Source organism: Trachypithecus francoisi, unplaced genomic scaffold (genome assembly GCF_009764315.1).
Source record: "Trachypithecus francoisi isolate TF-2019V2 unplaced genomic scaffold, Tfra_2.0 Lachesis_group11, whole genome shotgun sequence".
In the NCBI taxonomy this organism is placed as follows: domain Eukaryota; kingdom Metazoa; phylum Chordata; class Mammalia; order Primates; family Cercopithecidae; genus Trachypithecus; species Trachypithecus francoisi.
In genome coordinates this window covers 93,780,565-93,807,138 of record NW_022681456.1, presented here as the reverse complement: position 1 = coordinate 93,807,138, position 26,574 = coordinate 93,780,565, and the positions used below count along the sequence as shown (strand labels likewise).

Below are 26,574 nucleotides of genomic sequence, written 5' to 3'. Positions count from 1 at the left end.
GAATGGCTGACTAAACTTCTAAACATATAAATATACTGCCATGGATATATGATACCCAAAAGGAATTTGATGTAGAGGAAATAGTAGTTAATGGACAAAATTTATTTAGATTTTTGTCTCATTTATGTTTTCACTAAGTATATATATTTTTGCCAATAATGCAGTGTCAGTTCTTTATAAGACTGCTTATTTCTGGAAACTCTTGTTATTTTGTAATTTTGTTAATTATTTTGCACTTTATATTGATGATTTAGATGTTTGAACATATCTTTTGTAGCTCTCTGCAGCCACATGTTATTCTTTTTGCTTTTGCTCCTGGGACTGAAAACTGTCGTCATCAAGAACTTAACTAATCTTTAACAGATTTTAAAATAACTAACGTATATTTAAATGTCATTACAAATAATATAATGCTAGCTCATATTTTATTATACTTTTTGAACTTTGGATTCAGTTAAAGGAATAAATAATCATTTAACTTAGCATTTTCTTATTCTAATTTTTTAATCCTTTTTCACCCATTTTAAAAATAAATACAATGTGCCACTAAGGCAAGAGTCCCCAAAACTCTATTGTCTTCTTGTTCTTTCATTCTTTAAAAATATATATTATATGCCAGCTCTTAATTATGTTCAGGGAAACTTGTAAAACAATAATCAATATTTTATAAGCCAGATAAAATAAATATAAAAGGAAACATGTTTTATATCTGAATTTTAGAGGCCAATTCCCTTTCCTTAAAGAAATAAAAGTTATATTATTCTCAAATTAAAGTGAAAATGCATATGCTTTCTTATTGCTCCTTGATAATTTAGGACTATATAGTGCCTTAAAGTCTCTATACCATCCTTTCTGGAATAAGATTTATTTTTCTAAAATTTAAGAATGATAAAATTAGTAATAAGTTTTGCTAGGAGTTATAGCATTGATATTGACAAAAAAATAAGGCAACTATATTACAGGCAATAGTAAACATAGTACTATACATATTTCCTAGAACACATTTGACTGTAAACATTTTTCTACAAATTAAGTAGATATTGTTGTCAATGCCTAATATCTTCCTGGAACATAACATGTGTGAGGCAAGGTTAGTCATAAAAAAGATGAAAAATCACGGTGAGAATGATTAGAGTCTCTGCTTTAGCAAAGAGAGAAATAGTAATTCTCTCCTCATTTTAAACATAAACAAATTTCCTGTCTTTACAATTAACCTATTGATAATATAAACCAAAGCACTTATCCCAGAGCATAGCAGCTGCTCAATTACTTTATTTATCTTCAACAGTTACTAATACATTCTGTAAGCTAGCACACGAATAAGGTACTTCACCTAGAATAATGTATTTAAATTACATTATCAGTTGCCATGTCACATTTAAAGAACTCATTCTCTAGTTATTAGACGTACTTAAATGTACTTATATGATTTAGAGAATGTCAAGTCATGCAATATATTTTTGCAAATTTGATGAATTTTCATTTATATGCATTAATTTTAAAATATTGTTTCAATCATTTAATATATTTTCTACACAGTTCTGCTGCATAGTCAATGACCAGTATGTCATTTGTCATTTATCTTCAGCCATTTTTAATTAGACAAAATCCAACATTACAAGCTTTAAAACTGAAGATTAGGCATCATTCCAAGTAGCAAATATTTTTGTTGTGGCTATTCTTCTAGGTTAATAACTTCTCTGACATTTGCACAACTGTGTTCGAAATATAGTCTAATAGAATACATAATTTGACTGCTATAAAATTAATGTCCTAGAAGATGAAATATGTTGAAATCTTATGTTTTTATTCTTTTGGATTGGTCTATGAATTAATGAAATGGAAATTAATATACCTGAGAGGATCAACTATAACTTTACATTAATTTAGAGTATTATAAGCAATGGCTTAGAATAAGAGTTTTCTTTTTGTGAATATCCAGGATAACTTTCACTAGCTTCTCCCTTTTTAGCAATGCATTTCTCGGTAAATATTTTGTTATCATCACGACAGTGGGTGTTTCTAAAACCCATTCATATATTTTGCCCCATCTCTTCTTTCTTAGTGTATTTTCCTCCTCCTCCGGGAAACCCCTTTTCTGCTGCCACCTGGAAGTACCCTCCTTTTTGCTCCCTTCATATCCTTGGCATTCTAACTGCAATTGTATTTACGACACCATACTACAGCTGTGATTTACTATCATTCAACCAAGATCTCTTGAGAAGAAAGTTCATTTCTGCACCCAGTACTGACCACAGTAGTAGTGGGCTCTTATTAAATTGAAATTCATGAATGGAGGTTTGGCAGTTAAGTTTTTTCCTGTTATATTAAAACTTGAGAAGGAATCCTAAAGAAAGAAAAATGACTTGGACAGAAACACACATTTTAATCACATTTAGATGGTTTCTGCCCACTTAAAATAACCAGCATCTTTATCTGTACGTTGGATCATGTCAATGTACCTTTCTCAGCAGTGACTTCCTCTCTCTTCCCTCTCAACTTCCCACACAGGGACATTACAGCCAAGGATCTGCTCTTACTTTAAAGAAGCACAGGTACCTCAGTACCTATATCCTCTTTTGAGTTTGCACAACCTTGGAGATGCAGAGTAGTTAAGTTGTAGTCAGAAGAGCCCTCTTTCCTCCTGGCTTAGATTAAGTGGTATCCTAAATCCCAGGTGTTACCTTCTAATGTCCTTTAGTTTGGGCCTGGCAGATACTTCTTTCCTGAGTCCATTACCAGAATTCTTTGGAATGTGGCCTGCAGAGACCACAGAAAAATGGCACTCATTTTTCAACAAATGAAGTAGGTTAGAAAATAATTTTCCAGCTATAATAATACAAAGAGCCACCAATCATGAAATATTTATAATAGCAATGCACTCTGTATCTTTGTTACAATAATACAATTAGCTAAATGTTACTATCACCATTTTACTGATGAAGTCACTGAAATTCAGAGAGTTTATGTAACTTGTCCAAAGTCATACAGCTGGTTAAGCTAGGAGCCAGAATTCAAATGATTTAGTTCTAACACTAAAGCATGTGCTCTTAATCTCTATACTATGTTAGGATGAGATTAGTTCCATATGGCAATTTTTAGCAAGAACTTGATATTGGGACATGACATAGCAACAAGAGAAGAGAAACAGAAATACCCAGAAATACCCAGGTCATTCTATAAGTAACTACTATATTGCAGAATAAATAGAGAATGCCAGATAGGCACAAGTAAAATTTCTAGCACTCCAACTCCAAACCAAATTTTGTTAACTATTTGGGAGAGGACCTGACATAGCCTCTGCCATTATCTAAATAGACAGAATTCACATGATTCTTGGAGGAGGAAAAAATTAAATAAACTCAGATTACTTTCTTTTAATCTTCTAGACTCCATCTGTACAAGTGGAAAATTCATCTGACTCAGTTAAAACTAACATATTTAAAGCACCAATTATATAGTCAAATTCAAGTATTATCTAAATATGTTCCTCTAAAGAAATAGCCATGTATTCCTGGTCCAAAATTATATTCTAAACACAGGCTTAACTTAAAATAGACCATAATCACTACAGAAAGGAAGAAAGGGACTAAATAACACTTAAAAATCTCACATGTACATTAGTAGACCCTTTACAAGGAAAAAAATGTTAAAGTTTAATGTGCAACTAATTTAGCTTTGTGAAATCTTTTTGATATATATTATAAAATCAAACTATGGCTAGCTAACAATATAATTCTCAGAATATGGAATATCAACATAAGACTTTGTTCATATTTCTGAATTAAGCACTTTAGTGGATATTGGTTTAGATGGGCTAATGGCTTGATTTTAAATCTTATCTGGTGAATTTGGAATGGAAGATTAAAAAATAAAGGTAGAGAGGTACAACTGAAGTATAAGTTATATTTAGACTGTGAAAAGGGAGAAGATTAAGTTTGTGGTCTTTGTTTTTTTTTTTTCTGGGGTTTTGGCGTGATTTTTTTATTTTTGTATTTTGTTTTTCTTATACATAAGCATGAGATGATGAGGTCCTAAACTTCTAATGCACAGACAATAGAGGTGAAGAGTCGTGAGAGATGCTAGAGCTATACTGGAGATCAAATAGACTTGGCACCCAAGTTGATATACTATAGGTGAGGAAGAAAAAGCACTTTGCAAATGACTGCATTTTCTATTTTGAATAATTAAGTGCATGGTACTTCATGAACTGAACTAAGCAGTACAGGAGGATGGACAGTTTTTATAGGAATAGTGGCCAGAATAGGGAGTACAGAGGGAGAGAGAAGTGGTTCTGTGACAAACGCGAGAACCCCAACATGGAAAAACAGGTAAAGTGAACAAGAGATAAAACAGTCCAGGTAAGACATAGTACATCCAAAATGAGTCAGCGCTCCCAAGCTTCTTTTTAGCTTTCCTAACATTTCTCTCAACACCTAGAAAATTCATTATGAATTACTTCATACATGTTAGTATATCGTCATTGACAAACATCTAAAAGTCCCTGTTTCCACTGTCAAGATAAATGAGTATAAGAAGACACAAGTCTTGAAAAGAGAAAAAGCAATAATAACTAAAAATTGTATGATAGAATGAATAAAAGAAGCCTGGCAATACTGGTAGAAATGCTGGTATTGAAAGAATTTCAGTTCCATTCACTTGTGGGATTTGATTTGTTCAATGTAAACAAACTGGTTTCTTAAAGCATTTCCCAGAATTCCAAATGGTTAGAAAGAAGTAACTGCTTTGCTGATTTTATAAATAAACTGCAAAAGTGATGAAAGTTAATCTTTTTTTGCCTTTTTTTAACTTAAAAAGAAAACTTAAAATTTCAAGGTTTAGTACCATGAAACTATGAGTAAGGATGAGCCTTTTCAGAAAAGAAGGAAGTCTGAAAAATATATAAACAGAACCAAGGAAATTCTGTGCAGATACAACCCAAAGTTATTAGAATTATTTTATGTTTTCAGGATGAGAAACTGAACAAGCACAATGTCTTAGAAATTCTTTAGACTAGTCAGTGTCCAATTCTAGCCAGTGATTCCTTACACATTTCAGACTATCGTTAAAACAGCTGAAAAACTGTTTCTGCTGTGGAAGTACAAAGAGAAGATTCAGCTGGTTATGATCCTCTTAATAGTTTCAGTGATTCAATGAATTTGGACAGTTTCTTATAAGAACTTCACGTGCATATAGCAAAACAGAGAGACACCAATTAATCCTTTTTGATAGATGGATGACAGTGAATTGTGCAGTAAGGTCCCAGGGTCTAACAAATGAGTTCAAGGTCATAAAAGAAAAATCTTAATAGCAAATACCAAATACCAATACATTAGGAAGAAAAATCTTAATACAAAATACCAAATCTTAATGCTAATCTTAATACCAAATACCAATCTTAATACCAAATACCAAAATACAGCCTCAAATAGGTGAATCACTCATTTGTCATAGCCTCAAAGCCAAAGATGACTGAAGATCAACAGGACTTTTTGCCCCAGTTTTATCCTGAGAAAGTTTCCAAGGTAGTTGTGTCTCTGCATCACCATTTGAAACCAGTGAGAGAATGAGATTATTGGCTGTCATTGCTATTGAGGTAGTTATATACCTCTAGTCATTTTCAACTCTCAACTCATTACATTAAGGAAGGTGGCATCACTGCATTCTCTAGCAATATTTAGAGATGTTCATGAAGCAGCCAGGAGGTAGAGGAAATAGTACTGGGCTTAGATTCTGGTTTATGTTCCATACCTAAGTGTACTGTCTTTTAGGTATGTAAATATAAGCCCTAGGTCCCTAATCTGTAAATACAAATAATGATACATACTTTAACTGTATATTATAAGAATTTAGTAAAATAAATGTAATGTGTCCTAGACAAATTAGTCACTTACTAAGTGGTTTAAAAAATTTTAAAAATCCATTGAACAGGCCAAGTGCAGCAGCCCACGCCTGTAATCCAAGTACTTTGTGGGGCCGAGGTGAGAGGATTGCTTGAACCCAGGAGTTCCAGACCAGCCTTGGCAACATTGTGAGACCCCTACAAAAAATATAAAAAATTAGTTGGGCATGGTCATGCATGCCTGTAATCCCAGCTACTCAGAAGGCTGAAGTGGGAGGATCACTTGAGCCTGGGAAGTAGAGACTTTGGTGAGCTGTGATTGCACCTTTGACTGAGTGAGTTTGTCGGAAAAAAAAATTTAACAGATATTTGTTAATGACATATTATGGATCAGGCTGTCCAGAATCTTATGAATAAACGAAATAATTTTAAGGAAATATTTTTCTCACTATTCTTTTATCATCACTTTCTGTATATTTAAATTTCAGAATTTTCCTTATTGTTAGGTGAAGATTTTATTTTACAAAGAAAAGCAGAAGTAAAATATAAACTCGGACTTAATCTGCATCTACGCTTTGTGAAATGGAAATTGAAATGCGAATTACTCCCAGGTAGGCCAGCCACTTCAATGGCTGTGCTAATTAGGGTCTCACAAAAGAGCCACATGAAACTGAATACAATTTCTACTTTGGGGGTCACCACACCAATTGAACAGAATCTTTTCTGTGCCATCTCCACAGCCCTCATCTGTCTAATGGGTTTTCTGTTCTAAGAAAACTTAGTGGGCAACTTTTTGCCCTGTCCTCCTAGTACTAGAGAATGATTTATCCTACAAATACTGGTACTACTACTAAGTATGCAAATGTGTGTCTCCTAAATATATTTCATCTCTCCTATAATTTTATGGATGACCATACAAGATAGACTTCGTGAATGAATAGCTGTAATGTCTAGCCTCATGATAGGGCAGGCTTCCTAGGTTCCATTATCTCACCTAGAAGCAAACATTGTGCCCACTATGACCTTGAGCATAGGCATGAAGACCAGCAATAGATCATCTTTTCAAATTCATGTCAAAGAAGGACTCAGAAGAACTCAGTGGGCTTTGTGGGAAACTGTATCTGCTTCCCTTAGCTTGGATTTTTTTTGTTAAGATACACTTACAATAAGTTTAAGGAAAATTGACTTTCATGGCCAATTAGTTTCACTCTCTCTTTATTGTCAGTACCCCCAAATATCAACCAGTTTCCACCAAAAAAGAGAGAAGCAAAGCAATAGAACAAGCAACTTTTGTGGGGGGATGATTGCAAGAGACAGTCTTTCTTTATCTGTAAATAAATCCATAGGGCCATGTATCTGTTGTTTCTGAAAATGTCCAAGAACTCCTAGTTACAGTGCTCAACTGGTCCCTCAAGACTTGCACTAAAGAGGAACCATTAACTTTGGCATGGTGGAACACATTAATTTTCAAACTTTCTCTCTGGCTCTACTTGTCTTTTTGCCTCAAAAACTAATTTGGAGACGGCAAGGTAGAGGCAGTGGAAGGAATAATTTAGCACTTGACCCGTATGGCAAAATGTAATGGGCATTTGAAGTTCCCAGTCTTTCTAACTTTGATTGAGGCTGAGAAAAGTTGCTCCTGATGGTAACTCAGTGTATTCCACAAAGTTGGGGCTGCGAATGTGAGAATGTTCTGTCAAACACCTATTTCCAAAGCCAAGTGCAAAGATTTCCTAATAAACTGGCTCTGGTTATTGGTTAATTAATCATAAATTAAAAACTTGAATGTTATTTACAAAATATTTTGTATATGTTGGGAATAAAACAAACCCATGAAATCCACTATATATAATTCTGTGTATTCTATAGAATAGAACCTAGATACCAAGGTCTGGGTCTCTTCTGTCTCATTCCAGACCGAGTATATTCTCACTAAATAATCACTAAATAATCAAGTATCTTTTTAAATGAATAAACTACATTTCATATTTCAAATTCACAATTAATAGATGGATTTTACCATGCATTGTATCTCCACTATGTAAGTATTAGACTCCCAATTTTACAGGTAAGTAAATGGAGCACAGAGAGATTAAGTACCTTGTAAGAGACCACACACTCAAGTGAGTGGTAACAGTATCCAGATAGAATTGTCTCACTTCGACTCTCATACTTTTGTGTAAATGTCACCTTGCATTTCTAAAGAAGTAGGTAGGCCAGTTTTAAAAGTCCTCGTAATTATGGTCTCACCTTGCCCAAAAATATCAAAATTGGGCTTGTTGAGCATGCGCTTATTGGCCAGGAGGCAGCTAGAAGTTGGTTTTATATTTCCCAGCAAATCAATTGGTTATCACTGTACCGGAAATGTTAACTCCCTTCTCAAAGAGGAAAGGAATCCTGGTGATTTGGTGTTTTCTGACAGAGAAAGGGCCAGAGTCAACAGTAAGGAACAAATACAACTGCCAGGATAAGCTGCCAGAAAACCATGTACCTCTGCCAAACAAACAAAAATCCATTTTGCTTGGAATGTGGGTTTGGGTTCACAATTGCCAAATGAGTAGGAGCAGCAAGATTAGTGGGCTTCACTGGATGGAAAAACTCAGCGAAGCCACTAGCACTTAGATGATCAAGCACTCAATGTATATTTATAAACTAATATCAACTTTGATTAGCATAAATAAGGGGAATACAACAAATATGTTTGCAAATTTTATGGCTCAATGCTAGATGTTCTCAAATATTTATAGTTTGCCTAGAATTATAGACTCAGGGCTGTAGTAAGAACCTTAAGACTTGTAACAGTGAACCCTATCATTTTACCGAAGGAAAATCCACATCCTTGAGAAGTAAAACAGCCAAAGATCACAGCAGCATCAGAACCGTGTCCTGAGCCCAAATATTCTCTGTTGCTAAAGTTATATAACTAGCTATTGACAGAACTGGAAGTAGGTCTTAAGCTGTCTTTTTTCTTCTCTACTTAGCTTAGTATTTGAGTGTTGCTATCTCAAATAGGCAAAGGGAAATAAAATCATCAAAAGAAAATAAGCAAGCTGATACACAGACAATATCATAAAATAGATATTTTAGGGAAAAAACAAAAATCATCAAATGTGCAAGAATTCTGCTGAACCTCAAACCCATTTTATTTTCTGATTTCTCTTTGAGTTTCTTCTTTAGAAACTCTTAAAACCAATTAGTGTGACTATCCATTACTCTATTTTGTCAAAGTCATGAAGTGAATGCTTATAATATTTGATCTAAAATTGAAATTGACATTAGCATTTTCCCCAAGAAACTGGTTTGAAGCCAATTCAGCTAACTTTCTAAAACGACACCTCCGTTAATTCTTAACAACATTAGACCATTCATAAAAATAATAAGTTTGATATGTAGTTCAAAGAAAATGTTAACAATAACCTCACTGAATTAACAGCAGTTTTACTGAAAATTACATGCTAGTTTCCAGGCAAGTACAACTTTTCTACTTACAGGTTTGTAAGTTTTACATCTCAACTCTATTCTATACTTGCATTGTTGATAACATTTAGACAGGATGGAAACATGGAAAGAAAAAAAAAATATGCAAGAGAAAATGTGCAAGGAGAAAGAGACAAAGATGGGACAGAAATGCCAAAAATGAATCAAGCAGTAATAATTCAAAGATTCCTTTGTTTCAGACATTTCATAAAATCTCAGCTAATACATTTAAAACATGTATTTTTACCTCAATAGCTTCACATTGACCACATGTTAATTCATGGAAGTATATGGGACTGCATGAATTTTTAAAAATTATCATTTTCATAAAATTAACCATACAATAAGTTAGAGTTCAGTGTCTCAAACTAAAACATACCTCTGCTTCTTTTAATGTTTGTTTTCACACATTTCTGCCACAATATTTAATAAAATAAATACCTAATTGATTTCTTCACTTATTTCTGACAGCAATCCAATGGAGAAACAAACACAATTCGGTAATCTGCAGAATGGACCACCACCAGTAAAAGAATCCCAGAAAGTTCCCAACTGGTTAGACTAAGTCCAAAACAAAGCTCTTCACCATGAATTTACCATTTTTTCAGACAAATTCTTATGAGTGACTAAATTTGCAAAGTGGCAAACTCACACTAGGCCTTTCTGTACAAATAAATAAGATTAAAAATGCTGAAAAATTCGAATGCTGCGCCTACCTTGACTGCGTCCCAGTGGTTACTCATAAAAATGGCTCCAGTACTCTAACAAGTTCAGTGAAATTGTTGTCTTCAGTAGCTAAACAGAACACTTGCTCTTCTTGTGTTGATTAGCCTCAAACAATTGGGAAAACAGCTAAAAGCTGAGAAAGGCAAATTAGAGAGGTTTTAAATGATACAGGTGAGCAAAGTCCTGAAACACGTTTTTCCAATTACCACAAAATTACCAGAAAACATACGTGTCCACAGCTGTGGGCAGAATATGATTCCTGTGTGATGGTCCCTAATAGAAAGATTACTGTGGTCAACAAGTTTGGGAGATACTGATTATCCTCTCTTGCTTTGGTGATTCTCAACATGCACTTACTCGCTCTTTTTAGATGAGAATAGTCTCTTTTTCGCCCCAGAACTCCTCTTTTGTTCCTGGATCCACACAACCCTTTCACTGGGGAAAGTACTTTTCCTCCTAAGAATGAAAGCTACCATCTTATGTGGCCCTGCCTCCTCAGCCAGAGTGATTGGTTGAGGGACAGAAACCTTCTCCAAGCTAGTTCAATCAAAGAAGCCACTAACTCAGCCGCAGTTATTGGTCTGGGGATAAGTGTGTGACCTGATGTTTGCAAAGCAGAGCCTTTCCTTAAGAATTTTTCATTAGAATTGGGGCAAAAAGATAGCCCAGTCTGTTTGCTCTTAAGAATACGTGATGTGAGCTAGGAGGTCATGTCATCTTGAGAGCAGTCTGAGAATATGAGGCAAATTGTAAAAGAAGAGGTGAAAGCCAGAGACTTGGAAGACACAGGTATTCAATTATCTACTCCAGTTGTTCCTCAGGCCAGTACAACATCAGCTCTTAGGTTGGGGTTCTGTTTCTTAAAACCAACGATCCCTGACTACCATGCTACACAAACACTGGAACTGGAAGCTAGACTCTTACAGAAAAACTCAGTATGCCCAGCTCATGCTATTGTTTGCTTTATTTTTTCCAACTACTTTTCCAGAAATACAGTACAGGTATAGAGCAAGAAATAAACATCATCAAATGTAGCAGGAATTGCTACCATTTACTGAGAGTTATCTATTAATCATGCATTTCTGAAATGCTTTACATAAAGCAGTTGTTTCAAACCGTTATATGCTTTACATAAAGCAGTAGTTTTCAAACCATGATAAGCAGAGTCCCACATGTTCCATGGGGTGATGGGGTTGGGGGAAGTACAGGTGCCAGCATGAAAATAGAGAAGACAAAAATCTGGTGGTCTCCTGCTCCTAAAAGCATCTTTGAGTAAAACATCCCCTTTTCACCCAGTTCAATAACGGATTTTCATGTATCATTACTTCTGAAGAAAGGTTATGCTACCTCTCTCTCTCTCTCTATCTATATATATAGAGAGATAGAGATTTGTGTATGTATAGATATATATATATAGAGAGAGAGAGATGTTCAGACAGAAAATATATATAATAGAAAATCTATATACACAGAAAATCTATATTTTATATATATGTATACACAGAGAGAGAGAGAGAGAGAGAGACAGATGAGACTAATCTCATCTAAAAAGAGAAAGTAAGTGCATGTTGAGAATCACCAAAGCAAGAGAGGATAATCAGTATCCCCCAAACTTGTTGATCACAGTCATTTTTCTATCAAGGACCATCACACAGGAATCATATTCTGCCCACAGCTGTGGACAAGTATGTTTTCTGGTAATTTTGTGGTAATTGGAAAAATGTGTTTCAGGACTTTGCTCACCTGTATCATTTAAAACCTCTCTAATTTGCCTTTCTCAGCTTTTAGCTGTTTTCCCAATTGCTTGAGGCTAATCAACACAAGAAAAGCAAGTGATCTGTTTAGCTACTGAAGACAACAATTTCACTGAACTTGTTAGAGTACTGGAGCCATTTTTATGAGTAACCACTGGGACGCAGTCAAGGTGGGTGCAGTATTAGAATTTTTCAGCATTTATTTATATAGATAGATAGATATCTATATGTCTATATCTATATCTATATATCTCGAGAGAGATACATAGAAAGATAGATGTCATGAGACATGTTATTATCCCTATTTTATAGTTGAAGGAAAAAAGGTTTAAAAATTTTTTGAATTTTTTTAAATTAAAAAAATTAAATAACATGCTCAAGATTACCCAGATTACCCAGCCAGTAAAAGGCAGAGGTAGAGTTTGAACTTTGCTTTGCCTGTTTCCAGAATGTCTGACTCTTAGCTGCCATGTGATACTGTTCCCAGTATACCCTTGTGGCTCCTACTAGGACAGGCACTCATTGCCTGCTTTATTGATACTCATATTAGCCAGCTTGTCATGTTAAAATTTAAACAGCTAAAGATCAAGCAGAAACCTGTAGTCTGACAAAGCCAGAGTTATTGACTGGATGTAGCAAAGAAACACATACCAGAGCAATCATGGAATATCATGCAGGTGTGAAGGAGAAGTTTCTTAGTAAGGTTTGAGTTCCTGCTGAAGAATTCTGAAGAGGGTAGAAATAAAGTGGCAGTCAGATCTCGATTAGTTTCTGTTTCTGAGGTGGGCATAGGAGGAGCAGGGATTAATTAGAGCTGGGGGCTGTCATGAGGGGAGTGCAGTCCAGCAACTGAGTATTCCCACTAATAGATGGGACAAGTAGAGCAGGTCTGGGGCACCGTTGGTAACAGCACCATCCACTCGGTGAGGAGGTCATGATGGCATTCTACAGCAGCTCTGTGATCTTGGTAGTGTTTCCTGTAAACTTTACAGCTGGCATTATCCATGTCTGTCATACGAATCTGAATAAAGGTTTTGTTATTTTTCTGTCTGAGCTGATTTTCACTCTGGTCACAGGGATGTTTTTACTCTTTTAGTTCTCCAAACGTGCTGCTAACCCAGCAGGAGTTTTATTGAACTCAACAATTTTCAACACAAATATCCATTCATGTGTACCTAATACACCTTATGTATATTAGGCACACCTCTAGGCAATGGGGAATCAACCATCTAATAAAAACATTTCTTTCGTATGGCTAGGGACATTAATAGACCTTGGAAGAATAAAAAATAATGTCGGGGCCGGGTGCGGTGGCTCAAGCCTGTAATCCCAGTACTTTGGAAGACTAAGACGGGTGGATCACGAGGTCAGGAGATCGAGACCATCCTGGCTAACATGGTGAAACCCCGTCTCTACTAAAAACAAATACAAAAAAATTAGGCGGGTGTGGTGGCAGGCTCCTGTAGTCCCAGCTACTCAGGAGGCTGAGGCAGGAGAATGGGGTGACTCCAGGAGGCTCAGCTTGCAGTGAGCGGAGATGCGCCACTGTACTCCAGCCTGGGTGACAGAGCGAGACTCCATCTCAAAAAAAAAAAATTAAAATAATAATAATAATAATAATGTTGAACCAGGACTAGTTGGAGGACTCCTGGACTGAGTAGTGAAATCAATGCCTTCTGATATTATATTATGAATTTTGAATGTCATCTCTTTCATAGGAAAATCTATTTTCTGAGGAAAAGTAATCATAGGAAGATATAACCCCTTTCTTTGCCCAGGTTCCTAGAAGTTAGATAGATTATGCAATAGAGAATAAAATGAAAAGAAATATCAGGGGTCCCACTGAAGGTCACAGTGGTTTCCTCTCACCATCTTCTTCCTTAGACTTCCTGTGCTCTGTAATCAAAAAAAATTCAGGGCCTACAATGGAGGCATAACTCAATCATTTAACATGATAGGTTGAGTACTTTCTATGTACTAGGCTTGGTATTAGTCAACACAGCTAAAATATGATTTGGATATCATCTCTGTCTTGAAGTTGTTCATAATCTACAGATATTAGCAGTTGTGGTCACAAAATGTGACACCACAAAGAGAAAATTCTAAATGTTATGGCATCATTAGGAATAGGCAAGCAGTAGAAACGGAGACTGCATCACAGTGTCCAGACTGAAGCATCAGAAAGGAGGTTTGTATTAAAAACTAAGTAGAGCAGTTTTCTACTTATCAGAAAGCCTGCAGTACTGCTCAACTTTTAATTGAAATTTCTGTTTTCAGCATCTCTCTCCCTATAGCAGGAATTCCTCCTGAAGGAAGTATTAAATCAAAGTTTAGAACTAAAAAAATCAAGAAATTTCCATGGAAGAGATACAGTACTCCAAATTGGTTTTACATTTCTTCTGATAGGGAAAAATTACTCACAAGATCAATGATTTGTTCATGCTTAACATTCATCAGCTACGTGAAAAGGAAAATATATGTTTACTATATACCATATAAGTAGCAGAATTATAATTGTTAGCAGTATTCTGATATATATATGCTGTTAGATTCAAAATCAATATATATTGAAAAACTCCTCGCCGGGCGCGGTGGCTCAAGCCTGTAATCCCAGCACTTTGGGAGGCCGAGACGGGCGGATCACGAGGTCAGGAGATCGAGACCATCCTGGCTAACACGGTGAAACCCCGTCTCTACTAAAATATACAAAAAATTAGCCGGGCGAGATGGCGGGCGCCTGTAGTCCCAGCTACTCGGGAGGCTGAGGCGAGAGAATGGCGTAAACCGGGAGGCGGAGCTTGCAGTGAGCTGAGATCCGGCCACTGCACTCCAGCCTGGGCGACAGAGCGAGACTCCGTCTCAAAAAAAAAAAAAAAAAAAAAAAAAAAAAAAAAAAAAAAAAAAAAAAAAGAAAAACTCCTCAAGAATATATGTCATTTAAAATGACATTAAATAGTACTTCAATTAGGTCTCTAATTTATGTTTGGGATGTGGGAGAGAAGTGAAGATGAAGACCAAAATTACATAAGCTTGGGCCATTAGAGAAATTAAATATAACACACATAAACATGGGGAGTTTATTTCAAATATCCTGATGTCAAAGCCACAAATTATGAAATTGTATTTGGTTTCATACTAATACCAAAGCATCAAGATGGCATCCACAATTGACTAAATTTATTTCGAGCAGCCGCAGTTTGTACTTTGCCAACCCACAAATTCAGGCAAGTACATAAATGTGTCCCCGTCACAGATGTAATTTGTGGTGGAAAGACAGAGCATTGCGGAGTCCCTGCAGTCATCCTCAGACAAAAAAGGCTTCAGGAAAGATCCTTTACACTGGGTCAAACATTGAAGTTTAAAGGTTTTACTCTGTGATTGAGGTTTATTATCGGGCATCTTATCAGAATAAAATAATGTGTGGTCTGTGGCATATTTTTAAAAATATGTAGAAAAGTAGAGGTAAAAAAAAAAAAATTACAAGAATACAAAGACCTCTTAGAAAGTTTATGTGTTAGCTATTTTCCATATGACATTTATTATTTTCCTTCTGTGCCCTTGCCTTGACACATTAAGTGCAGAGTGCTGTGTCCTTCTGCATTTCTGAAACTGGTCCCTTGCTAAAGTTATCTGCAGGAACACGGCAGAGAGGTCAAAAGAGCATGGCCTTAGCAGCTGGACAGATCTGAATTCTAATCCCGTCTCTGCCCTCTAGTGACTATTGGACTTGAGCAAGTCATTTTACCTGACTCAGTTACAAAATATATAAAACTGGGGTAATAAGATCTACCATTGTATGTTGTTGTAGTCATGTCATAATATACATAATGAGCCAACATAGTCTTGTAGCTAAGTAGCATCGCTCATAGTAATGATAAGTTTACTATTGTTATTGATAGTGTCCTTAGGAGCTCTTCTACTTGAGGGCTGTTTGTATTGCCCTTGTTATCTGCGCTGACTTTTTGACACTCACTTTCCTGCTCATTTCTAAGAACCACTTTATCTGTATCTGATAAAGCTTTCCCTCTTATGTTTCCAGGCAGCACCAAAAGCCCCAGGCAGGGCGATGTTGAAGACAAGCAAGTAGAAAGACACTATTATCTTCTACCTTATAGGGAACATGAACGTGCTTTTAATGACGAGAGATTCAGGAGAAATGCCCTAAATCTCCCTGAATATAAAAGGACCATGCTAAAGAATGAGCTGTTTATGGTCACTTTTAATATGATAGATAATAATAATTTATTTGGTGGTTTCAAATTTAGAGAATAAACTTTCAAAAATTAACAAAACCTGTTACATTTGTAAGCCATTGACTACATTTTTTAGGCCTTCACTCATTCTAGCAGCATGTTCATTGAAGATAGTACCAGCCAGGCATAGTGGCTCATACCTGTAATCCCAGCACTTTGGGAGGCTGAGGCAGGAGGGTCACTTGGGCCCAGGAGTTTGAGGCTGCAGTGAGCTATGACTGAACCACTACACTCCAGGCTGAGCAAGAGAACAAGACTGTGTCTCTTAAAAGATAATAATTAATTTATTAAAAAAGAAGATAGTGCCTAATAGTTATGGACACTGGGAAGAAAGAGTATGACTTTTTGGTCCTACTTTACAGCAGTTTCTCAAAAATTCTCATGTCGTCAGGACCCATAAACTTACTTGATTATAGGAGTATCCCTTCTAAGTGTCACCCAAGATATGAAATAAGTCCATAGCATATTATAATACATCATTTCAATTTTTAATTCACAGTATAATATCTCAGGGCAATTGTTCTTTAGGTAAAAATTGAATGATACTATTTAATATTATCAGAAATACATTACTTAAATCATTCCATATAAGTGTATAAATGTCTTAAAACCATTGGGATGTGAAATTATGCAAGATCTACCTAGCATACCTATGTTGTCATTATCTCAGGAAAAATTATTTGTATTTTTACTGTTATCTCTTTATCTTATTTTTATAAAGCTTACTTTTTTAACACCTGTATATATGTTTCTTGACCTTTTGCCTTCTGGTAGGAATTTGGGACAGCCAGATCATAGGGACAACATACACATTTGTGATCATATTATTTTAAATGATTAATTTAATCATGTTGTGTAAACAATTCACATGATCTCACACACAAAATCTTTGATCAAAAGCTTTTGTTTTACTTAAATCATATAAGCATAAGAGACTCTGTTTTGTAAAAGGACCCATTTGTTTTCCAGGGCTATGCAATCTTGCCTTAGCCGAAGCAGACTCAATGAGCAATAGTGGCGTTTATCAATGAAATAATATGCACACTTTCGGTTTACCTTGTAGGTGCACCCACCTCATCACCAAGTCTTCTCGGCTTGCTGCTGCCTGCCCTTGGCATCCTTGTCTACTTGGAATTCTGAATGTGTTGTGATAGCTGCTGTTCCCACCCCAGCTCAGAAGACATCCTTCATCCCTTGGATGACCACAATTCCTTCCAATTTCTGCGACTCCATCCTAAGCCAAATAAATTATACTTTAACAAACTATTCAACTGATTTACAACACACATGATGACTGAGGCATTCAGGAACCCCTTCATCCAAAAGAATAAACTTTTAAATAGATATAAATGATTTTTAACTCGTTCCAATATGCCTTATAAACCATTTAACCTGATTCTGTGACAGTTGCATGATTTAACCCAATGGGACAAGTTACAGTGTTCAATTCAATACTATAGGCTGTAGAGTGAAAGTCAAATCACCATATACAGGTGCTTTAAATTTAATAACAAGTTGTGAAATATAATAGAGATTGAATTGTTGGTTGTACGTGGTAAATGTAAGAGTAATACAGTCTCTTGTAATTTCCTCACTGTTTTGGGTACTGCATATTATTGAATGGCCTCTATCATTCATGACATCTTGAGTTTAAAGTGTAACAAATATTTTGTCATAAATCCCGTTATCAAATCATGAGTTGAAAGATTTTGACTATTGAAAACCAAATTCTAGAACTTACTATCAGTATTTTTATTTTCAAAGTAAATAATTTTCTAAATATTTGATTTTCAGAATCAGTTTTTTAATAGTAAAGTTAACATACCATATAAAGATTTTTTTTTACTTTTATATTCTACTCTGAAGTTATTTTATGCTTTTCTTATCAATTTCAAATCTCAAAAATCACAGCTCTTATCTAGAATATCATGATATTGCTATATTTGTTCATATGTGGAATGACAAATTTTGAAAAGTAGAGCGCTTCCTTTTTTATTGAGATGTGACAGTCTTTACACGGTTAGGAATAAGTGACAGTTAAGTGAATATCACAATTACTAGTATCTTGGTTTTTCTGCTTCATTCCTAACTATTACGTTTCTTTATTGCAGATGTCAGATCAAAAAGTCACCTGTAGGTTGAAAAAGCTACAGCATTCCATTTTGCATAATAATAATAATAATAATAATAATAAAATTAGTTTTAAGCTCAATTCCCACTTCAATGCAATACTGAAAACGGGCTAAAAATGCCAAATCAATATATTGCTAATGGTACTTTGAAGAGTATGCAAAACTGGAAGGCCAGGAGGAGGCAAATAATATGTCTTTCCAATGGTGTCTCCCAAGTGTTGGTGCTTTGGATTTTTATAAGTTGTGAAAAGGAAGATGCACATTTATTCATTCTCCATGGTGTGCACGGAAATGTGTTTGAATGTGGATGTAAAAGAAATCGAGTAATAAAGAATTAGCTGGCTCGTGAACTAGTGCAATGTTGGATGCTTCAAGAGGTATAATCCTATTTTATTAGCACAGACTTGCTAGCTAATTAGAGTTTATCTTTTTAGAAAGGATACCATATAGGTTCATAAAACATATTTACAGGAAGCAAAATAGATCTATTACTACTTTTCCCCCCTTTCTTTAATTTGTATAATTTTTGTACTATATATCGATGTGTAAATGTTTAGAGCCTTCATTATGAAAATATCAATAAATATGTCATTAGTTTACATTTAACTCTTTGTTATAAAATGAAACTTTTAAAAATAAGTGAAATGGATGATTTCCCAGTGGAAGTACGTCAACAGTCTTAAGATCATTGCAAGATTTCATAAAATATTTAAGTATTTGAAAAAGAAACAAAATGTCTTCATACTTTAGGGAAATGAATACTCTGTATACCTTCTGTACAAATGTTTGTGTTTTCATTGTTACACTTTGGGGTTTTACTTTTGCAACGTGACCCATGTTGGGCATTTTTATATAATCAACAACTAAACCTTTTGCCAAATGCATGCTTGCCTTTTATTTTCTAATATATGACAATAATGAGCAAAACTGGTTAGATTTTGCATGAAATGGTTCTGAAAGGTAAGAGGAAAACAGACTTTGGAGATTGTTTAGTTTTGAATTTGTGACAGAGATAAAGTAGTTTAAAATCTCTCGTGCACTGATAACTCAAGCTTTTCATTTTCTCATACAGTTGTACAGATTTAACTGGGACCATCAGTTTTAAGCTGTTGTCAAGCTAACTAATAATCATCTGCTTTAAGACGCAAGATTCTAAATTAAACTTTATATAGGTATAGATACATCTGTTGTTTCTTTGTATTTCAGGAAAGGTGATAGTAGTTTTATTTGATACTGATAAATATTGAATTGATTTTTTAGTTATTTTTTATCATTTTTTCAATGGAGTAGTATAGGACTGTGCTTTGTCCTTTTTATGAATGAAAAAAAAATTAGTATAAAGTAATAAATGTCTTACTGTTACCCAAGAAAGAACAACTGTCCTTTCAATTTACCTCAAGTTTCAATTTATTTTTAGAAGGTTTTCATTACAAGTTCAATAGCAGGAAATAAATATTCTGGTTAAGCAACAGTTCAGTATTTGAAGATACTACAAAAAGTACGCACATAGAAACACACACAGAGTCATTATTACATTGAAATAAGATCACCTGGTAAATAACTTCAACCCATGAAGATGTCAGTGAATATCAATGTAAACCGAAACACTAAAGCAAGCTGCTAGATGCTAAAAAAAAAAGAGACTTTTTAACCCAGAATGAGCTGAGCCTGGAATAGAGGTATCTGCGTAATGGCATGAATCTATAGGAGGAGTCTGCTACAGGTAAAGCTTCTGAGTCCTGAGGCAGGCTGGGCCCAGAAAACTGCATCCCATGGCTGCCTGTGTTCTGATAGTGGTTTCGCATTGGAATTCTCATCTCCCTTCCTGTTTCATGAAGCGTGCTTTGCCTTGGATTCTCGTTTTCCTGTTTGGACGTTGTCTCTGTTTCTAGACCTTAAGTATTAGATTAGCTCGCTTCTAATATTTTGTATTTGGTATTTGACCTTCGACTGACCCCAACTCAGATTCTCCAGGCTTTGGGAGATCAAAGCTTCTTTCTGTGAGAGTGTGTTCCATGTTAATGATTCTCAAACCTGGTTGCCCATCAGGATCACCTGGAGAATTAGAAAAATTAAAATGAATTCCCTGGACCCCAGTCCAGATTTATCAAATCAGAATCTGGGGACTGAGCTATATTTTGGAGGGAATGTTCAGTACTATCTGATAGGGAGTTAGGTTTGAGGTGTTCATGATCACTGCAGGCTGGATTAACTGATAGTGTCAACTGAAAGAACAATATATTTCAATAGCATGTCTACATAACTTAATATCTCTTAAAAACAAAGAATCCATAACCTTGGCTTGCCTAAAATGCTGATTTGTTTATAATTATTCTTAGTTTGTTCTACATCTTAATATCAAAATACAATGCACTTTTTGTCTGGCAAAAATATACCCTACCTTGTTTGTATCCAGACCGCAGACAAAAATGCACCTCAGAAGATTTCTCTTCTAAAGGAATGTGGACTTTTTCTTTTTCCCTCATGATACTTGGAAAATGAATTAAATTTTAATACTTAATTTCTCAAGTCTATCATCTTCTGGAGGTTGCTAATAAAAAAAAAATGATGAAAGCCTCCTCCAAACTTCAGTATTTGTTTCTTCAGAATAGACATATGATGACTTTGAATGAATTGACTTGTAAACTAGTTTATAGGTTTCACCATTGTTCATCCTATTTTAAAACCAAGTTTCACCTTTCCATTACTAGAAATAAGTCCGCTGCCTGGGGTAATATATATCAGTTCTTACAATGTCATTACTAATTTTGCTCTAGAATTCAGTCAGGCTCATCCTCAAGCACAACTGTGAAGTTAATCCTTTTTCATACAGGATCATTTTCTTTCACAGATGCTGCCTTGAAAGCAAAGCCAAATATCTTAATCTTTTCTTGCGTTTGTTTCCCAGAACTGCAGTAAAAATTACCACAAACTAAGGGGCTTACAACACATAATTTATTTTCTCACAGTTCTGGGGGCTGTAAGTCTAAAATGAAGGTGTCAGCCTGCCTTCTGGAGACTCTGAAGGAGAATCTGTTCTAAACCCCTCTCTCGTTTCTTTTCATGGTTGTAGGCAGTGCTTGATATTCTTTGGCTTGCAGTTGTAACACTCCGATCTCTACCTCTTGCCACATGGCATATTCCCTGTGTGTCTTGGTGTCCACATTTCTCTCTTTTATCAGGACACCAGTCACTGGATTATGGACCACCTTAATATCCAGAATGACCTCAATTTAATTACATATGCAAAGACACTATTTCTAAAGGTCACATTCACAGGTACTGAATGGACATATATTGTCTCAACCTAGTATAGTTCTCATTTCCTCTTTTTAAAACCTGATACGCACCACTCACACTAATGTGGATATGACTGAAATGCTGCTCTAAGCATCTTTTCAGAAAGCATTTATGTTGATAGTTTACAACAATATGGATGAAACTCAAATGCATTATGCTAAGTGAAAAGAAGCCAGATTCAAAATGCGGTGTGATGCCATTTATAGAACATTCTGAAACAGTCAGAATGCTAGTGGTTGCAAGGAGTTAAGCGGAGGTGGAGGGTCTGACTGCACAGAAGCAGCATAAGGGAACTCTTAGGGGCGATAGAACTGGTTGTGGTGACTCAAATCTGTGCATTTGTCAAAACTCACAAAATTGCCCATCAAAAGGGTGAGCTTTACAGTATGTACATTAAAACAACTTTTTTAAAAATGAAATTTTGAAAAGATCATGACCATTGGACAGATCTGTGATCATATTTTAATGCTACCTGTTATTACCTATAAGATCTTGGACAAGAAATGTGACATTCTGAGGTGCAGTTTCCTCTTCTCTAAAATAGGGATAACACTTCTCAATTGTTCAGAATTCTTTTAGTTGCAAATGACAGACACTCAACTCCAATAACTTTAAGGAAATAATAAAAAAAGAGTCTATTGGCTCAAATAATGTGGTCTGTAAGATGGAACAGACATAACGGCTTTAGTAATGTTCTCAGGGTTTCTCTTCATCCATGCATTCTGCATCTCTGGCAGCTTATCTTTTTGTGGAAGGAATCCGGGGTGCTGACATTTCCAAACCTACGTCCTCCTGATCAGTGGTCCAAAAGTATTAGAGCCTCTCTCACTCTGACTTAGTATACATAGAAAATCTCAGTGAAGACTCAGATTATTCCCAGGAATGTAGTGTATTTTATTTGCCATTTTGGATAGCCTGTCTCTCCTTCTGGGTAGTGAAAAGGTGGCACAAACATTGTAATAGAAATATCCACCGGCCGGGCATGGTGGCTCATGCCTATAATCCCAGCCCATTGGGAGGCCGAGGAGGGTGGATCATCTGAGGCCAGGAATTTGAGACCAGCCCAGCCAACATGGTGGAACCCCACCTCTACTAAAAATACAAAAAATCAGCTGGGCGTGGTAGTGTGTACCTGTAATCCCAGATACTCAGGAGGCTGAGGCAGGAGAATTGCTTGAACTGTGAGGGTGGAGGTTGCAGTGAGCTGACACCATGCCACCACTGCACTCCAGCCTGGGTGACAGAGTGCAACTCTGTCTCAAAAAAAAAAAAAAAAAAAAAAAAAAAAATCCCACCAGGACTAGATGGAGTGGAGAAGGATATTCCCCTAGAAGAAATATCAGATGCCTGTCAGCACGAAAACCCTCCTTTTACCACATCTTAAATGTACACTATTCCTGGTGATGAAAGGTGAGGGGAAACCGTGGTCAATCAGTCCCATCTACACTGCTTTTATTATTTCTAAGAATGACATGAATATTCAAACAATATTCAACAAGTTTCCAATGGACTTCGAAACTTCATTAGAAAAGCTTATCCACATTACACAATCACTTCAAGTAATCACAGGGAAGGGACGTGTCACATTAAAGTGATGCAAACACATGCACTATTTTAAGTGAACTATATTCATTATTCACAAAACCTCAGTGGCATATAACAGTAAAAACTGCTCACACATTTGAACAGTAGTAGGTCAGATATGTTGCTTTGCTTATCTGAACTGAACTCCCTCACATATTCAGGAGTCAGTTGACTGTCAGCTGTTCAAAGCTGCCCTTAGATGGGGCCTTTAGGGTAACTTGGCTCCGTTTCACTTTTCTCCCATTCTCCAGCAGGCTAGACCTGGCACGTTCTCACAGCTGACAGAGGTGCAAGAAAGCGTGTGGAAACATGTAGCTACTCTCTCAAACTTTTGTTTGCCTCATGTCTGCTAACATCCTATTGACCAAATCGAGTCATATTATAAACCCGGAACCAAGAGGCACGGTAGGTCACCCACATATGTGGGTGGGCATTTTAAAGGTACAGCAGAGGATATGGACATAGGAAGTACTGAAGAATTGGAGCCAAATGATGTAATCTACCACAGATACTTACCAAATGCCACTGGCTCTAACACGCCATCAATTTTACAATTAGAAAAGAAAAAACATTTATAATTAAACTATAACACAATGCTTGTTTATCATGTAGAATTGTTATTCTTATTGAAACAGCTATTTATTTGGACATACGTTTTTATGATGTTATACTCATGCATAGGCAACAAAGAAGCTATACAAAAATTGTGCTAAGATAGTCCGACAAATTCTTTACGTTTAGAATAAGCCTCATAAATCACTCCTAAACTCTCAGTAGTTGATATTTGTATTTTGTTACAAAATGTCATATTTTGGTGGTAGTGGTGTCTACATCATTACTTAAAGGATGCTCCAGTATTTCTTTCAAGCTTCTGATGCCTATTCTGCCAGTGTTTTCTCAATCTTACCAGTCATCAACAGAAAGTTATTGTGGCCATTGAAAAAAATATGTTCATAAACTCTTCTCTTCAAGAGGTAGAAAGTAATTCTGGTCCCCTTGAGAGTGGGCTGAATTTAATGAATCACCTCTAGAGAATGGGATAAAGCAGAACTGACAATGGAGGACTTTGGAAACTAGGTCATTAAAAGCCAGTGTGGTCTCCATCTTAATCATTCTCTCTCTCTCTCTTAGATCAATGGCTCTTTGAGAAGCCAGCTGTTATGTTCTAAGGGAATTCAGCCAGCCCTGTGGAGATATTCATATAGTGAGAAACTGATACCTCCTGTCAGCATCCCTGTGAGTGAGCCATCTTGCAAGCATATCAGCCTGTCAAGCCTTCAGATGAATACAGTCTAGGCTGAAAGCCTAACTGCCATGTAATGAAAGACCTTGAGCTAGAATCGCCCAAACGTCTGCTTCCAGGTTTATGACCTTCAGGAGCTATCTGAGACAGTAATAATTTGTTGTTTTAAGCCACTACATTTTGGAGTAATTTATTATGTAGTAATAGATAACTCTACAATTGGCATATGATTAAGACTCTTAAGTGACTTGCGGACAAAATTTTTTTTCTTTTTTTTTAATTATACTTTAAGTTCTAGGGTACATGTGCACAATGTGCAGGTTTGTTACATATGTATACATGTGCCATGTTGGTGTGCTGCACCCATTAACTCATCATTTACATTAGTTATATCTCCTAATGCTATCCCTCCCCACCCCTCCCCACAATAGGACCCAGTGTGTGATGTTCACCTTCTTGTGTCCAAGTGATCTCATTGTTCAATTCCCACCTATGAGTGAGAACATGCGGTATTTGGTTTTCTGTTCTTTTGATAGTTTGCTGAGAATGATGGTTTCCAGCTGCATCCATGTGCCTACAAAGGACATGAACTCATCCTTTTTTATGGCTGCATAGTAGTCCATGGTGTATATGTGCCACATTTTCTTAATCCAGTCTGTCACTGATGGACATTTGGGTTGATTCCAAGTCTTTGCTATTGTGAATAGTGCCGCAATAAACATATGTGTGCATGTGTCTTTATAGCAGCATGACTTATAATCCTTTGGGTATATCCCCAGTAATGGGATGGCTGGGTCAAATGGTATTTCTAGTTCTAGATCCTTGAGGAATCACCACACTGGTTTCCAGCATTTTAAGCAAATGAATTTGTCCAATTTCACCAATAGAAATAACAAGGGTAACCCTATATGCCCAACTACTCTATTTTCATGTATTTTTGTATGCTATAATGATTTAATTTCAATGCTGAATTATAAGACACTTAAAAAGCATTCAAATTCATGTGTTATCTCCAAAATATTTCCAACTCCATTGAAGTAATGATGATATAAACAGTTATGATAAGGTGACTTCTGTGTAGGCAATAACAACTCCGCCATAGTTGTCTCCTGGCTAACAGCAATTGAAAGATACCATTAATTTTAAGATGCATCCTATTTTAAGAGATGTTAACATATTTTTAAAATGTGTGGACTAGAAATATGGTACTTAACAGTTCTTATGAACACTTGCAGCTTCTTTGACTAAATTTAGGGTAAAGAAGATGAAAGTTATATCTAGGTTAGGATGTTGAAGAGTAATTGGTTTACTAAAGATGCAAGACTCCAGTTTAGCTGTCTGGAATCCCAGTGGGAACTGAGATGAGCATGGCTGTCCAGGGAAATAGTTTTTATCTTTACAGCTATCATAAAGGCAACAGCTCAAAGAATTGTGTCTAACTCAACTGTTTCACTATTTCTTTACATCTTCACACATTAGTATAAGCCCATGCATGAAATAAGGACTCAATACATACATAGTGAATGGATTGTTGAATAAAAAACAGAGGTTTTAGATTTTCAGTGTTTTAGCATATTTTCCAGAAATATTTTTATGTTACTTGATTGATAATTTGCTTATTTCACATATTCTAATATCGTGAGAACGCTTTACTAAAATAACAATCGGTTTTTGACAAAGCTATGTTTACAGGTTTAAGTCTGTAAAAAATTGTAAGTGGAGAAAAGGCTCATTGAAGGATGATCACTAAAGAGGAAGAAATTTATCTACAGTTGTACACCTAGGACATATCCAGGACCTCCTCTTCTGAGTATTGTTTCTGCAACATTTCATTTCTAACTGTTTGCACCACAGGAGTGCTAGATCATATTAACATAAGCAATAATACTCTACAGTTTGTGGCACACACTAATGCACTATGCACAATGTCTCATTTATTATTTATTTTTTGTATTTATTTATATATTTTATTATGTGTTTCTCTATTTTAACTCCAATCCCACATCACACCATGCTTTCACTATCATGTATTCAATGCTTGTCCTTTCAATTAATCTTTATTTTATTTATATACTATTACATGAACAATACATAGGATTCATATATTTGGTTTTATTTATATAAATTATATTTTGCTGCATATTCTATTCAGCTTCATAGCTCTTTTGGTTAACATTACTTTTTCTGATATATCTATATGTATGTCTAGTTTATTCCTCTGGTTAATTTTGGTACATTTTATCCCTTTTTTCCCATTCTGTTT

The 26,574-nt window shown here is 35.6% G+C and overlaps 1 protein-coding gene across 2 annotated transcripts in view; it reads left to right on the top strand.

The window, feature by feature from the left end:
- Window positions 1-19,555, top strand: part of CNTN1 (contactin 1) — a 409,365-nt gene extending 389,810 nt beyond the window's left edge. For both annotated transcript variants that reach the window (XM_033222420.1, XM_033222419.1), the window contains exon 24: window positions 17,116-19,555. In XM_033222420.1, the coding sequence (XP_033078311.1) occupies window positions 17,116-17,192 (77 nt within the window). In that variant the 3' untranslated portion in view covers window positions 17,193-19,555. The remainder of the gene's footprint in view (window positions 1-17,115) is intronic.
- The last annotated feature ends 7,019 nt before the right edge of the window (window positions 19,556-26,574 follow it).